General features: G+C 44.9%; 1 protein-coding gene and 1 long non-coding RNA gene across 5 annotated transcripts; one reads left to right on the top strand and one right to left on the bottom strand.

Annotated features, from left to right (window-relative positions):
- The first annotated feature begins 382 nt into the window (after positions 1-382).
- Positions 383-7,994, top strand: LOC120913979. 4 transcript variants are annotated; one of them, XR_005743602.1, is made up of 7 exons: positions 383-712; positions 802-909; positions 1,304-1,461; positions 4,244-4,366; positions 4,816-4,887; positions 5,804-5,910; positions 7,670-7,994. It is a non-coding gene; the product is annotated as an uncharacterized LOC120913979 (long non-coding RNA). The 4 variants fall into 4 exon arrangements; XR_005743600.1 differs by having other exon boundaries at positions 383-909; XR_005743603.1 differs by lacking the exon at positions 4,244-4,366 and having other exon boundaries at positions 383-909.
- Positions 3,239-8,452, bottom strand: LOC120913976. Its single transcript, XM_040324361.1, has 5 exons — positions 8,066-8,452; positions 7,664-7,833; positions 7,461-7,529; positions 5,817-5,876; positions 3,239-3,907 (listed from the first exon to the last, which is right to left on the bottom strand). Exons 1-5 carry the CDS (start codon positions 8,305-8,307, stop codon positions 3,531-3,533), a joined length of 918 nt encoding a protein of 305 aa, XP_040180295.1. The 5' UTR covers positions 8,308-8,452; the 3' UTR covers positions 3,239-3,530.
- Between the last annotated feature and the right edge of the window lie 6,074 nt (positions 8,453-14,526).

The following is a 14,526-nucleotide window of genomic DNA, read 5'->3' as shown; positions in this document are numbered from 1 at the left end:
ATGCTATGCACGCAGGTCTGCCAGTCCTGGCATGACCACCTTAAGAAAATGCACGATCGTTCTAAATTATCCCCTAAACCATGAATGGAGGTATTTCAAGCACCTACATACAGGTAAGCATTAATATAGTCTTCCAGGTAGCTAAAAGTACTATATATTTATTCATTTCTGTTGATATATCTATTTTGAATCCTGACATGCACTATGTTTGTTTTTGTTGATTTTATTATTTCCCATCACATCTTACAACTTGCAAACGTTTGAATTGAAGTAGATCTATGCATAAGGGTAATAATAATAATAATAATAATAATAATAATAATAATAATAATTAATAAATAATAATAGTTTTTGTTTACATTCACAAATCCAATATCTACTACCACCGTTTGCAAGAATTTTATCAACCCAAGCTGGGGTTAGTTTGTTTATTTTTCATTCGTTTTTGGAGTAATGTTTTGACTCCTTGGCTCTGAAATTAAGCCACAAAAAAAAAAAGCTACCATTCCATAAAGAAACCTACTCCACAATTCCACGGCTCGCAATACTCCCACAAACACTGGGGCTCTCCTCCTACTGTGCTCTTGCTGCAGTGCAGACTGCTGCCACCTGCCCTCAAAGAAGAAATATTACAGTTCACGTTTGGAAGACATCTCACCACACTATGGATTTAATCCTGGTTAAGTATGTTGCCTGTGGCACCCTTAAACACGTGAGTGGCTTATCAATTTTCCCCTACTCACCTTCCATCATTCCATTAATTATTTCTTCTAATTTATATCCCTCTCTCTTTTTTTGCAGTTGCAATTTACTGACGTCATGTCTCACATGCATGCCTAACATTGGACCTGGATGTGGATGAGGAGGAAGCAAATAGAAAAACACATGAGGTTTTTTCAGCACTTCATAGTAAGTATTAAGACTAAGAGTAAACCCCACTTAGGATGTTATAATGATATACTTGTATGACTTTTTTTTTTAAATAAATCACATTTATTTGTCATTGTGTGTGAGTGAGTATGGGGTTAGTCTGTGTGTTTAAGGGTCAATGTGAGTATGTCTGTGTTTTTCTGTGATTAAGTGTCTGGGTCAGTCTGGCTTTGTTTACAAGGCACTTCATTTATTGGCCAGTGTGTCTGTCAGTTAAAGTGTGTGTCGTCTTTATGGGTCAGTGTGTGTCACTGTGTATATGTATATTTTAAGTGGGTGTGAGTAAGTATATTGGTGTGTGTCATGGAATGCATAATGTGCAAAAATGTTATTTTGATGTATATATGGAATACAGTTGTGTTACTTATTTTAGGTTTTTTGACATCGAAATAATTTCTTCTATGCCATTGTCAGTGTATCACCTCCACACTTCCCAGAGCTACAAATCTAAACTCATGCTTTATCTTGGCCCTGGTATTTTGATTCCATTCTGACCACCAGGGATCTGAATGCTGCTCAGCTCCATGCAAGGTAAGAACAGGGAGACTGGGAACTGTATTATCTTTTGGAATAGTGATTAAAATTCCATTGCAGCGAAAGCAGATATTTTCTCATTAGTTTACCGATCGGCAGGGATGGACTGGCCATTGGGACTACAGGGAGTTTCCCGGTGGACCGATGGCTCAGTGGGCCGGCTTCAGTGACAGCAGACCGCCGCCCCCCTCAGCTCCTCTGTCTCTCCCTACCCACAGCGCTCACCTGGGGGGGAACAAAGAAGCAGAGGGAGGACCAGAGGAGCAAGGGGGGACGACAGAGGAGCATGGGGGAGGGGACGGACAGCTGATTTAACAGCTATGGCCTGGGAGTTTCTCACTTCTGCCTAATCTTGTCCCATAAGGGGGGGGGCACCAAACTGATTCTTTGCCCCGGGTGAAATAATGTCTAGCTTCCCCAGTGGTACTGCCTAATAAAGTAGAACGGCTAGGGGCTAGTGAAGGGGGAGAGGGGGCTTGGGTGGCCGGGGGGGGGGGGGTTGCGGGAGTTGTCCTGTCAAAGTGGGCCAGTCTGGATGAAGTCCAGGGCCAAATTTTTGTCCCAGTCCATCCCTGCCGATCGGGTACATTCTCTGCCTAACTCAGCTCTGCTGCATACCATTTGAAGATACAAAATTGCAAAATGCCTCCACGTGTCTTTACAAGATGTGATAGTGGGATACATGTTTTTCCCTAATGTCTACTTATATTGTCCTCCGCTACCTCCCTAGCCCCTCGGTCTATAATTTTTCACCCTGGCTATCTTATTCCAGTATCCACACTCCCACTGCTGTTAGTATCCCCCCCCCCCTGCTTCCTGTGTTGTTTTACTGTCCAGTGTCCACTAACAGTGGGGAAACATTAAAATATAAATGAATAGTTTAAGGTAGACTGTGTGGGCCAGATTCACATAGAAGAGCGGCGGCGTAACGTATCATCTACGTTACACCGCCGCAATTTTTCATCGCAAGTACTTGCACTTGCGATGCAAACCTACGCCGGCGGCCTCCGGCGCAAGGCGGGACAATTTAAATGGGCGTGTGCCATTTAAATTAGGCGCGCTCCCGCGCCGGACCTACCGCGCATGCTCCGTTTCCGAACTCCCGTCGTGCATTGCGCGCCGTGACGTAATTTTTTCGAACGGCGACGCGCGTAGCGTAATTCCGTATTACTGGACGGCTTACGCAAACGACGTTATTTTTAAAATTTCAACTCGGGAACGACGGCCATACTTTTAGACAGCAATACGCTTGCTGACTAAAGTTAGGGCACCAAAAAAAAAAGACTAACTTTGCGACGTGAAACTGTGGGAATGGAGTTGGGTGTATAGGATTTTACTGTGTTTTTTATTTTTGTTTTTTTATTTTTTGTGGTTGAACTGGATGGACTTGTGTCTTTTTTCAACCTGACTAACTATGTAACTATGTAACTATGTAACGCGAAAAACCGCCGTCGATCGCCGTAACTCCTAATTTGCATACCCGGCGCTGGTTTACGACGCAAACTCCCCCCCAGCGGCGGCCGCGGTATTGCATCTTAAGATCCGACAGTGTAAAACAATTACAGCTGTCGGATCTTATGGCTATCTATAGCATAGATAGAACAACAGATACAACGGCGAATCAGCAGATACGCCGTCGTATCTACTCTGTGAATCTGGCCCTTAGAGTTTGAAGTTCGGAATAAAATACTATTGTGTGTGGGAAATGAATACATAATAATTTAGCAGATAATGTGATGATGTATATAAATAAATAATAATAATAATAATAATATTAGACCAAAAATAGTTTTATATTCACAAAAAAAAAAATATTTTCATAGAAATTACAAACACACATGCTGGGTAGGTGTAACTTGGCAGCATAAGAAAACGTTTCTACCAAAATCAAGGAACAGTAAAAAGATCGATTCTGCATAATAATTTGCGATGAGATGGGCAGAGGAAGGTCTAGCCTTCATTTTTCAAAACGTCTTTGTTGGTTATATGTTCATCGTAGCTCCCAGGCATTGGAGCAATGTGTCTGGAAATATCTTCAAGTAAACAAAATATACTCTGTCCAATGCCTAATTGTGTTGTTGGCTTGCCCGGGCCAAAATTATTTCAAAACTCTCAGTTTGCTGCCTGCTCAACTGATGGGTAAGCCGGGTAAGCCTTTTGACCTTTCGTTGTAGTTTTCGGTTGTCACACCTTAATTCTATAAGCTCCCTCAGAATGATCTCCTGCACAGTTGGGAAAGGCGGTACAGCAGTAGGTGGCATCAGGGCATGGGGTGGCTGAATGAATGAACCTTGTCCTCTGTGCTCCTCCTCTGGGCCGGGGGAGAAATCAGGAGTCTGGGGAATGATAGGGGTAATCTCTGGCTGAATCTCCAGCCTCTCCAAAAGAAGAACAGGAGAGTGCGGGCTGCACTGTACTCTCCTCTCAGGGTGGTATTGCTGATCTGAAATAGATAAGATAGGCAAAGTTTGATGAATGATGAAAGCGTTCATAGTAATGAATTTATTCAGATTAGACTTTTATGTAGTAGTAATATTGAATAATGGAGCAAATGAAAGATTGAGTTGGGGAGGGGGGATAAGTTGTATTAATGATTGAGAGAAAACAAAAAATCAATTTAAACTTATTTAGGTAAATCTACACATTGCATTTATATCCTAAAGTTAAAAAAATTTAAAAGGTTATTTAATAAAATAACCTTTATAGAAGTAAATAAATACAATATAAAAATTGCAGAAACAGAAAATGCCTTAAACAGAAAATCTTTTTTCTTTATTAGATAACATATTTATCAGCATATGACACGCACATTTAACTCCTGAAAAGCTTTCTGTTAAAGACGGAAGAAAGAGTGAAGATAATGTTGAAGATAAAGTTCTTAAAGGGTCCCAGTAGGTTGCAGGTAAAAAGGGCATATGTCTTCTAAATTTATTATCGTAGTATTTTTGATATCCTACTGCAAAAACCTTTGTAGCGCTTTTATACCCACTAAAAGATAAAAAAATACCTGTAAACTAAAGGCATAATGAGCTAGTATGCACAGCATACTAGCTCATTATGAGCTAATAACCTTGTAAGTAATTTAGTGTGCCGTGCTAGGTTTGCAGGGCGAATATCTTCTAAACCATACAGGTTATAGAGATATTATGTATAGATATTATAGGCTTAACGGTAGTTTAAAAAAAAAGCGCAAAAGAGCTGTTGAACACCTTTCAATAAGGGCTACTAAATTCAAAATCATTAAAAGAACCAAAGGCAGAAAAAAAATTTCAACACGGTGGAGTTCAGCAAAAAATCTTTGTGATAGGAATGAATCTCTGACATCACAGCCACTCTCATTTATTTCCACAGTTTGCGCAGTCCTCCTTGATATATCAATCCCCCTTCAAATCACAGTGTCCCTTTCACAGTCACGTTCTAAAGGTATGAGGTGTCATTTTTGTACGAATTTTTAAATTGAACTTTTAGGTGTATTACATGAAAATGCCTATGTGTAAATAGGGTACATGATGATAATGGAGTTAGTGCTGTGTCCTGTTTCTTCCCAGATCATGCACTTACCCTGAGGAGGAGCAATGGTCCTGCCAGAAGCCGATGCTGGAGGGTCTTGAATGCAGCTTTCTGTTAAAGACGGAAGAAAGAGTGAAGATAATGTTGAAGATAAAGTTCTTAAAGGGTCCCAGTAGGTTGCAGGTAAAAAGGGCATATGTCTTCTAAATTTATTATCGTAGTATTTTTGATATCCTACTGCAAAAACCTTTGTAGCGCTTTTATACCCACTAAAAGATAAAAAAATACCTGTAAAGCAAAGGCATAATGAGCTAGTATGCACAGCATACTAGCTCATTATGAGCTAATAACCTTGTAAGTAATTTAGTGTGCCGTGCTAGGTTTGCAGGGCGAATATCTTCTAAACCATACAGGTTATAGAGATATTATGTATAGATATTATAGGCTTAACGGTAGTTTAAAAAAAAAGCGCAAAAGAGCTGTTGAACACCTTTCAATAAGGGCTACTAAATTCAAAATCATTAAAAGAACCAAAGGCAGAAAAAAAATTTCAACACGGTGGAGTTCAGCAAAAAATCTTTGTGATAGGAATGAATCTCTGACATCACAGCCACTCTCATTTATTTCCACAGTTTGCGCAGTCCTCCTTGATATATCAATCCCCCTTCAAATCACAGTGTCCCTTTCACTTTCACGTTCTAAAGGTATGAGGTGTCATTTTTGTACGAATTTTTAAATTGAACTTTTAGGTGTATTACATGAAAATGCCTATGTGTAAATAGGGTACATGATGATAATGGAGTTAGTGCTGTGTCCTGTTTCTTCCCAGATCATGCACTTACCCTGAGGAGGAGCAATGGTCCTGCCAGAAGCCGATGCTGGAGGGTCTTGAATGCAGCTTTCTGTTAAAGACGGAAGAAAGAGTGAAGAGTCAAGGTAATGTTCATGAAAAAGTCAACAGCTGTATTTACAATTTTTGCCTGAGATATGTCGTATAACTACAATATTTTCTACTATGAAATCAAATATTCAACCAAAAATGGACTGAGGAAATGTAAAATATAATCAGAAGTTGCTGATGTGTTAAAACAGATGTTACATTTCTGGCAATTTTTAAGATTAACAAAATATATGTAAAATATGCTATCAAGTATCTACATATCATTTACTACAACCCCCATATACATAGTACCAGGGCTAAATTAGCTACTAGCCAGGCCTCAAGGGTTACTAGCCAACAGTTAGTTGCCACACCCAACCCTTAGCTTGCCCCACCCCTAATTCAACCCCTAAACACGCCCTCATAAATTATCTCATTAAATGACACAAAATTGTTTTATGCAGAATAAAATATTAAAAAAAAATATTAACACCAACTTTATCCAAAACCACCAATGAAGCCTGCCTGTGCCCACCTATGTAGCCTGTGCCCACCAATGCACCCTGTGCCCACCATGCAGCCTACATGTGCTGCAGGTAAAGAGCGATAAACGCTTTCATTTCAATTGATGTTTTCCCGCTACTAAACAGCCCTGCCCCATGGCCAGGAAACTTTAATTTACAGATCGCCCGTCCTGGGATTGGACAGGATAAAAGTCCCGGAGGAGGGGATGTATGTGGCAGCAAGCGGCGGGGAACACGGCAATGTCAAATCAAAGCTGTTATCGATGTGTTCTCCTCTCTCTTCCCCCCCTGTGATCGATGAGAGAAGGACTCCCTTTCAAACTATGCTGTTGGCGGAGCTCTCACCCCTTTCTCGGCATCCCTCAAAATCTAGTCACAAAATGAAAGCAGGCAAGTTTGAATTTGGAAGGGTGCATACATACTACTACTATACCCACCTTTTGATTTAAAAATCACATTTCTTACATCAGCTTCCTCAGAAGCTGATGTAACCTTCAGAACCTTCAGAACCTGATCAGAACCTTCACATGACAGTTTCCCCTTCACAATTATGTTCTGATCTGAACCCCCTTCACAGTGGTAAATTTCACCCACCTTCACAGCACATGTGAACAGCTGTGTTCTCTGTCCCACCCTGCAACTTGACCCACCTTCACCTAACAGCCCCACGCAGCTCTGCCCCCGTCACAATTCAGCATCCACAGCTCTGACCTTGCTACCTTGCTTGGGCACACAGAACCGTAGACACAATAAATACTATAGTGGGTGGAGCAGAAGTTGCTGAAGTTATCCAGCATAATGTTGTTTGTTAGGGCCGCATAGCAACCAACCAATCACCTGCTGGTTAATTTTAAAAAGTTCTCTTCAGCTGCTCTATTGCTGCCCACTATTTTGCATTGCTATTTTTTCGGCTCACTGTGCATAACGAGCCTTCTGCTCTCGACTGTGATAGTGAAAGCTGAGTAGCCAGGGAGACAGAAACGGCACCTAATTGTCTCAACTGTGACGGTCTGCATGGCACAGTGACTTGGTCCAAGTAGTAAATAGCAGTTCATTAGATATCCTTTGTGTTGGGTACTCACCACCAGAATGTTGTTGATAGGATGTACTTGGAGTTGGAGCTGATCCTTCCAAGGATGATGTTTCTTGATCTGGAAAACATGAATGTAAAAAAATAAAAATAAAAGTCATACATGTGTAGTCATCATAAACAATAAGATAGCTTTACAAATATATTATAACTGCAATATATATAAATTATAATGATATATTTAATTTTCCTCACCACCAGCTCTATGATTTTGACCCCTGCTGCTGAATCCAGGGACATCCTCTGCCAGAAGGACATCTCTTAGCTCCGCCTCCCACTCTCGCAACTTGATAGGCTTTCCTCGGTTTTGTCCTAGTCGAAGCCTCTGCATCTTCTTTGTAACCGTTGCCCGACAATCATAGAACCTGCAAATGTACATAAACATTACAATTACATTAATAAAAAAACAAATACTTAGATTAATGTTTTTTGAAAACCACATTTCTTTTCACATTGTGATGGTTATATGTATACTGTTCAGCATGTGGCTGTGACAAATAAATTTTTTGGTTACGTTGAACTGTTACTTTTTTGTTATTGACTACAAAACTGTGTATTTTTTACACAAGAGTGAAAGAATATTTTAATATTAATTACCTGTGTCTGACGCCATTGGTGGGCCTGTGAAACTTGGAGACCGCATTCACGGAGTCCCGGACTCGTTCCCAGGCTGCTGACTTCTCAGATGCTGGCACGGATTGGCAGAAGAGTGTCACTTTTTCTTTTGATACTGCAGCAACCAATGCAGCATTCTCCTCTTTGGTATATATGGGTCCCCTTGATTTCTGTCTCTTGGTTCGCTTGTTCTGCTGCACATCTGAGTCCGCACTATCTGACATAGGAGGGGCCACATGTCTCCTTTCTTTGCCATGCTCCCGCTCCACTACACCTCCACATTCCCTTCCATGCCTCGGCTTCACTCCACACCAATCCTCCCCTCCCCGCCTCCTCTCCCCTCCATGCCTTTCCTCCACTACCCTCCTCTCCTCCCTTTCACGCCTCTTCTCTCCTCCACGCCTTTCCTCCACTACCCTCCTCTCCTCCCTTTCACGCCTCCTCTCTCCTCCACGCCTTTCCTCCACTACGCTCCTCTCCTCCACTCCACTACTCTCCTCCACGCCACTCCTCTCTTCCCCTCCATGCCTCCTCTTCTCTCCATGCCTCCTCTTCTCTCCATGCCTCCTCTTCCCTCCATGCCTACTCTCCCCTCCATGCCTCTCCTCGACTCTACTCCTCTCCTCTCCTCCACACCTGTCCTCCACTCCACTCCTCTCTTCCCCTCCACGCCTCCTCTTCCCTCCATGCCTCTTCTCCCCTCCATGCCTCTCCTCCACCACACTCATCTCATCTGCTCCACACCTCTCCTCCACTTCACTCTCAGTCACACCAACAAGTCTCACATCAACACACTGACTAACACCAACATTCTCACTCTCAGTCTCAACACTCACATGTCCATTCTCACTCCTATACATGATTTTAATTGCCCAAAAGATAGCAAACCAGTGAAACCACCACACAAAAACAAGTCGAAATTCGACAAGCCCACCTCTGCCCTGCTCTCTGTTCCTCCCTCGCCAAACCACGCACTCATACACCGTCTCAAAATGGAGTCCAGGGGCGGAGGCTATAAGCCGCGCATCGAAAACGAAAGTAAAGTATGACATTTTCGAATGGTTAAGATTTGCTGCGATGTACTTACGAAAGTACGAATGATTTACAACACACATTAGCAGCGTTAGCGGAGCAATTCTGACACATTGCGTAAAATAACGAATTAAGGCCCGATTACAAATTTACTCAAACAATCTTACGAAAGTAATAATCAGTCAGTATCAGTAAGACCGTCAAGTAGTCTATCGCAGCCAAGTTAGATTTACAAAATTACAATGAGTAGTGTGTTGAATCAACGTAAAATGTATTTTAACTGAATTACGAATGCACTAAGATCTACTAAAGCACGTTTTTACAATCGAATGAAACAAGACACGAAAATACGAATGATGATAAAACAACGAAGATCTATTTCCTACGAAAATACGAATGCGGCACGATGGTAAATATAATGTAAATACGAATCTAAAAAAACGAAAAATATACCAACGTAAAAACGAATAAACAAATAAATTCATTCAAAAAATACGAACGAAGCAGAATACAAAACATAACGAAAATACGAATCTCGATTCAACGAAAAATAAACTAACAAAAAAAAACGGAAACGGAAAAAAGAGTGTTACGAAAATACTAAAGAGTACGAATACGATAACTAACGTCTTACGAAATTACGACTCGTTACGAATCACGATAAACGAACAGAAACGAAACAGAAATAAACGAAAATTTTTGCTGTGCACATGTCTAATACTTTGCTAATGAATAACGATTGTATTTCGATCGATCAGAACATGAGATCACATCCTGGGAAACCGAGATGCGATTGAAAACTTATGATCGTATCTTAACATCGAATCGAATTGTAACTATCGATCAAAATCGACCTAATTGATTAAATAAGTTGTTGATTATAGATGGATTTCTTTTGAATAAAATACATATTACCCAATCAGAAGCCATTGTGTATTAGTCTGGCCTCCATAGAGTGAATTTTATACAAGGTCATCAGGGCGAATATGCCAAATTGCACCCCCTCTTCCCCAAGATGTATGAGCATTATGTGTCAGCAACCCCCCTCAAAAACTGCATGCCCACCCCGTAAGCATAAATCCCCCCTCCTCCCAGTACAAATATTCTATTTCCCCATATGCCCCCCCCCCCAAACAAAAATATTTCCCCCCTCCTAACACAAATCCTCTACCCCTCAAACTTCCCTTCCAGCTCAAATCTCCCCCCCCACTCCAAATCCCACCCTCCCTGCACAATGTCCCCTCCTCCAATCCCCTATACGAGCACAAATCCCTTCCACAAATTTCCCCTCCTAGCACAACCCCCCCCCCCCCCTCAAAATAAAATAAAAATTCTCCTCTATTGTTTTACCTTTATAGCACAAACCTACCAAATCCCCCCATCTAGCACAAATCCTGTTCTTCCATCCCCTCCCAACACAAACCTACCAAATCCCCCCATCTAGCACAAATCCTGTTCCCCCATCCCCTCCCAACACAAACCCACCAAATCCCCCCATCTAGCACAAATCCTGTTTCCCCATCCCCTCCCAACACAAACCCACCAAATCCCCCCATCTAGCACAAATCCTGTTCCCCCATCCCCTCCCAACACAAACCCACCAAACCCCCCCATCTAGCACAAATCCTGTTCCCCCATCCCCTCCCAACACAAACCCACCAAATCCCCCCCCCCCCAGCACACATCCTGTTCCCCCATCCCCTCCCAACACAAACCCACCAAATCCCCCCATCTAGCACAAATCCTGTTCCCCCATCCCCTCCCAACACAAACCCACCAAATCCCCCCGTCTAGCACAAATCATGTTCCCCCATCCCCTCCCAACACAAACCCACCAAATCCCCCCATTTAGCACAAATCCTGTTCCCCCATCCCCTCTCCCAACACAAACCCACCAAATCCCCCCATATAGCACAAATCATGTTCCCCTATCCCATCCCAACACAAACCCACCAAATCCCCCCATCTAGCACAAATCCTTTTCCCCCATCCCCTCCCAACACAAACCCACCAAATCCCCCCATCTAGCACAAATCCTGTCCCCCCATCCCCTCCCAACACAAACCCACCAAATCCCCCCATCTAGCACAAATCCTGTTCCCCCATCCCCTCCCAACACAAACCCACCAAATCCCCCCCTCTAGCACAAATCCTGTTCCCCCATCCCCTCCCAACACAAACCCACCAAATCCCCCCATCTAGCACACATTCTGTCCCCCCCCATCCCCTCCCAACACAAACCCACCAAATCCCCCCATATAGCACAAATCCTGTTCCCCCATCCCCTCCCAACACAAACCCACCAAATCCCCCCATCTAGCACAAATCCTGTTCCCCCATCCCCTCCCAACACAAACCCACCAAATTACCCATCTAGCACAAATCCTGTTCCCCCCATCCCCTCCCAACACAAACCCACCAAATCCCCCCATCTAGCACAAATCCTGTTCCCCATCACCCTCCCAACACAAACCCACCAAATCCCCCCATCTAGCACAAATCCTGTCCCCCCATCCCCTCCCAACACAAACACACCGAAACCCCCCATCTAGCACAAATCCAGTTCCCCATCCCCTCCCAACACAAACCCACCAAATCCCCCCATCTAGCACAAATCCTGTCCCCCCATCCCCTCCCAACACAAACCCACCAAATTACCCATCTAGCACAAATCCTGTTCCCCCATCCCCTCCCAACACAAACCCACCAAATCCCCCCATCTAGCACAAATCCTGTTCCCCATCACCCTCCCAACACAAACCCACCAAATTACCCATCTAGCACAAATCCTGTTCCCCCCATCCCCTCCCAACACAAACCCACCAAATCCCCCCATCTAGCACAAATCCTGTTCCCCATCACCCTCCCAACACAAACCCACCAAATCCCCCCATCTAGCACAAATCCTGTCCCCCCATCCCCTCCCAACACAAACACACCAAAACCCCCCATCTAGCACAAATCCAGTTCCCCATCCCCTCCCAACACAAACCCACCAAATCCCCCCATCTAGCACAAATCCTGTTCCCCCATCCCCTCCCAACACAAACCCACCAAATCCCCCCATTTAGCACAAATCCTGTTCCCCCATCCCCCATCCCAACACAAACCCACCAAATCCCCCCATCTAGCACAAATCCAGTTTCCCCATCCCCTCCCAACACAAGCCCACCAAATCCCACCATCTAGCACAAATCCTGTTCCCCCATCCCCTCCCAACACAAACACACCGAATCCCCCCATCTAGCACAAATCCAGTTCCCCATCCCCTCCCAACACAAACCCACCAAATCCCCCCATCTAGCACAAATCCTGTCCCCCCATCCCCTCCCAACACAAACCCACCAAATCCCCCCATCTAGCACAAATCCTGTTCCCCCATCCCCTCCCAACACAAACCCACCAAATCCCCCCATCTAGCACAAATCCTGTCCCCCCATCCCCTCCCAACACAAACACACCGAAACCCCCCATCTAGCACAAATCCAGTTCCCCATCCCCTCCCAACACAAACCCACCAAATCCCCCCATCTAGCACAAATCCTGTTCCCCCATCCCCTCCCAACACAAACCCACCAAATCCCCCCATTTAGCACAAATCCTGTTCCCCCATCCCCCATCCCAACACAAACCCACCAAATCCCCCCATCTAGCACAAATCCAGTTTCCCCATCCCCTCCCAACACAAGCCCACCAAATCCCACCATCTAGCACAAATCCTGTTCCCCCATCCCCTCCCAACACAAACACACCGAAACCCCCCATCTAGCACAAATCCAGTTCCCCATCCCCTCCCAACACAAACCCACCAAATCCCCCCATCTAGCACAAATCCTGTCCCCCCATCCCCTCCCAACACAAACCCACCAAATCCCCCCATCTAGCACAAATCCTGTTCCCCCATCCCCTCCCAACACAAACCCACCAAATCCTCCCATCTAGCACAAATCATGTTCCCTCATCCCAACACAAACCCACCAAATCCCCCCATCTAGCACAAATCCTGTTCCCCCATCCCCTCCCAACACAAACACACCAAATCCCCCTATCTAGCACAAATCCTGTTCCCCCATCCCCTCCCAACACAAACACACCAAATCCCCCCATCTAGCACAAATCCTGTTCCCCCATCCCCTCCCAACACAAACCCACCAAATCCTCCCATCTAGCACAAATCATGTTCCCCTATCCCATCCCAACACAAACCCACCAAATCCCCCCATTTAGCACAAATCCTGTTCCCCCATCCCCTCCCAACACAAACCCACCAAATCCCCCCATTTAGCACAAATCCTGTTCCCCCATCCCCTCCCAACACAAACCCACCAAATCCCCCCCCCCCCATCTAGCACAAATCCTGTTCCCCCATCCCCTCCCAACACAAACCCACCAAATCCCCCCATCTAGCACAAATCCAGTTCCCCATCCCCTCCCAACCCAAACCCACCAAATCCCCCCATATAGCACAAATCCTGTTCCCCCATCCCCTCCCAACACAAACTCACCAAATACCACCATCTAGCACAAATCCTGTTCCCCCATCCCCTCCCAACACAAACTCACCAAATACCACCATCTAGCACAAATCCTGTCCCCCCATCCCCTCCCAACACAAACACACCGAAACCCCCCATCTAGCACAAATCCAGTTCCCCATCCCCTCCCAACACAAACCCACCAAATCCCCCCATCTAGCACAAATCCTGTCCCCCCATCCCCTCCCAACACAAACCCACCAAATTACCCATCTAGCACAAATCCTGTTCCCCCATCCCCTCCCAACACAAACACACCGAAACCCCCCATTTAGCACAAATCCAGTTCCCCATCCCCTCCCAACACAAACCCACCAAATCCCCCATCTAGCACAAATCCTGTCCCCCCATCCCCTCCCAACACAAACCCACCAAATCCCCCCATCTAGCACAAATCCTGTTCCCCCATCCCCTCCCAACACAAACCCACCAAATCCTCCCATCTAGCACAAATCATGTTCCCTCATCCCAACACAAACCCACCAAATCCCCCCATCTAGCACAAATCCTGTTCCCCCATCCCCTCCCAACACAAACACACCAAATCCCCCTATCTAGCACAAATCCTGTTCCCCCATCCCCTCCCAACACAAACACACCAAATCCCCCCATCTAGCACAAATCCTGTTCCCCCATCCCCTCCCAACACAAACCCACCAAATCCTCCCATCTAGCACAAATCATGTTCCCCTATCCCATCCCAACACAAACCCACCAAATCCCCCCATTTAGCACAAATCCTGTTCCCCCATCCCCTCCCAACACAAACCCACCAAATCCCCCCATTTAGCACAAATCCTGTTCCCCCATCCCCTCCCAACACAAACCCACCAAATCCCCCCCCCCCCCCATCTAGCACAAATCCTGTTCCCCCAT

The sequence above is a fragment of the Rana temporaria genome, chromosome 9 (genome assembly GCF_905171775.1).
Source record: "Rana temporaria chromosome 9, aRanTem1.1, whole genome shotgun sequence".
NCBI classification, from domain to species: Eukaryota; Metazoa; Chordata; class Amphibia; order Anura; family Ranidae; genus Rana; species Rana temporaria.
Note: the sequence above shows the minus strand (reverse complement) of the source record. Positions and strands in the feature narration are given on the sequence as shown.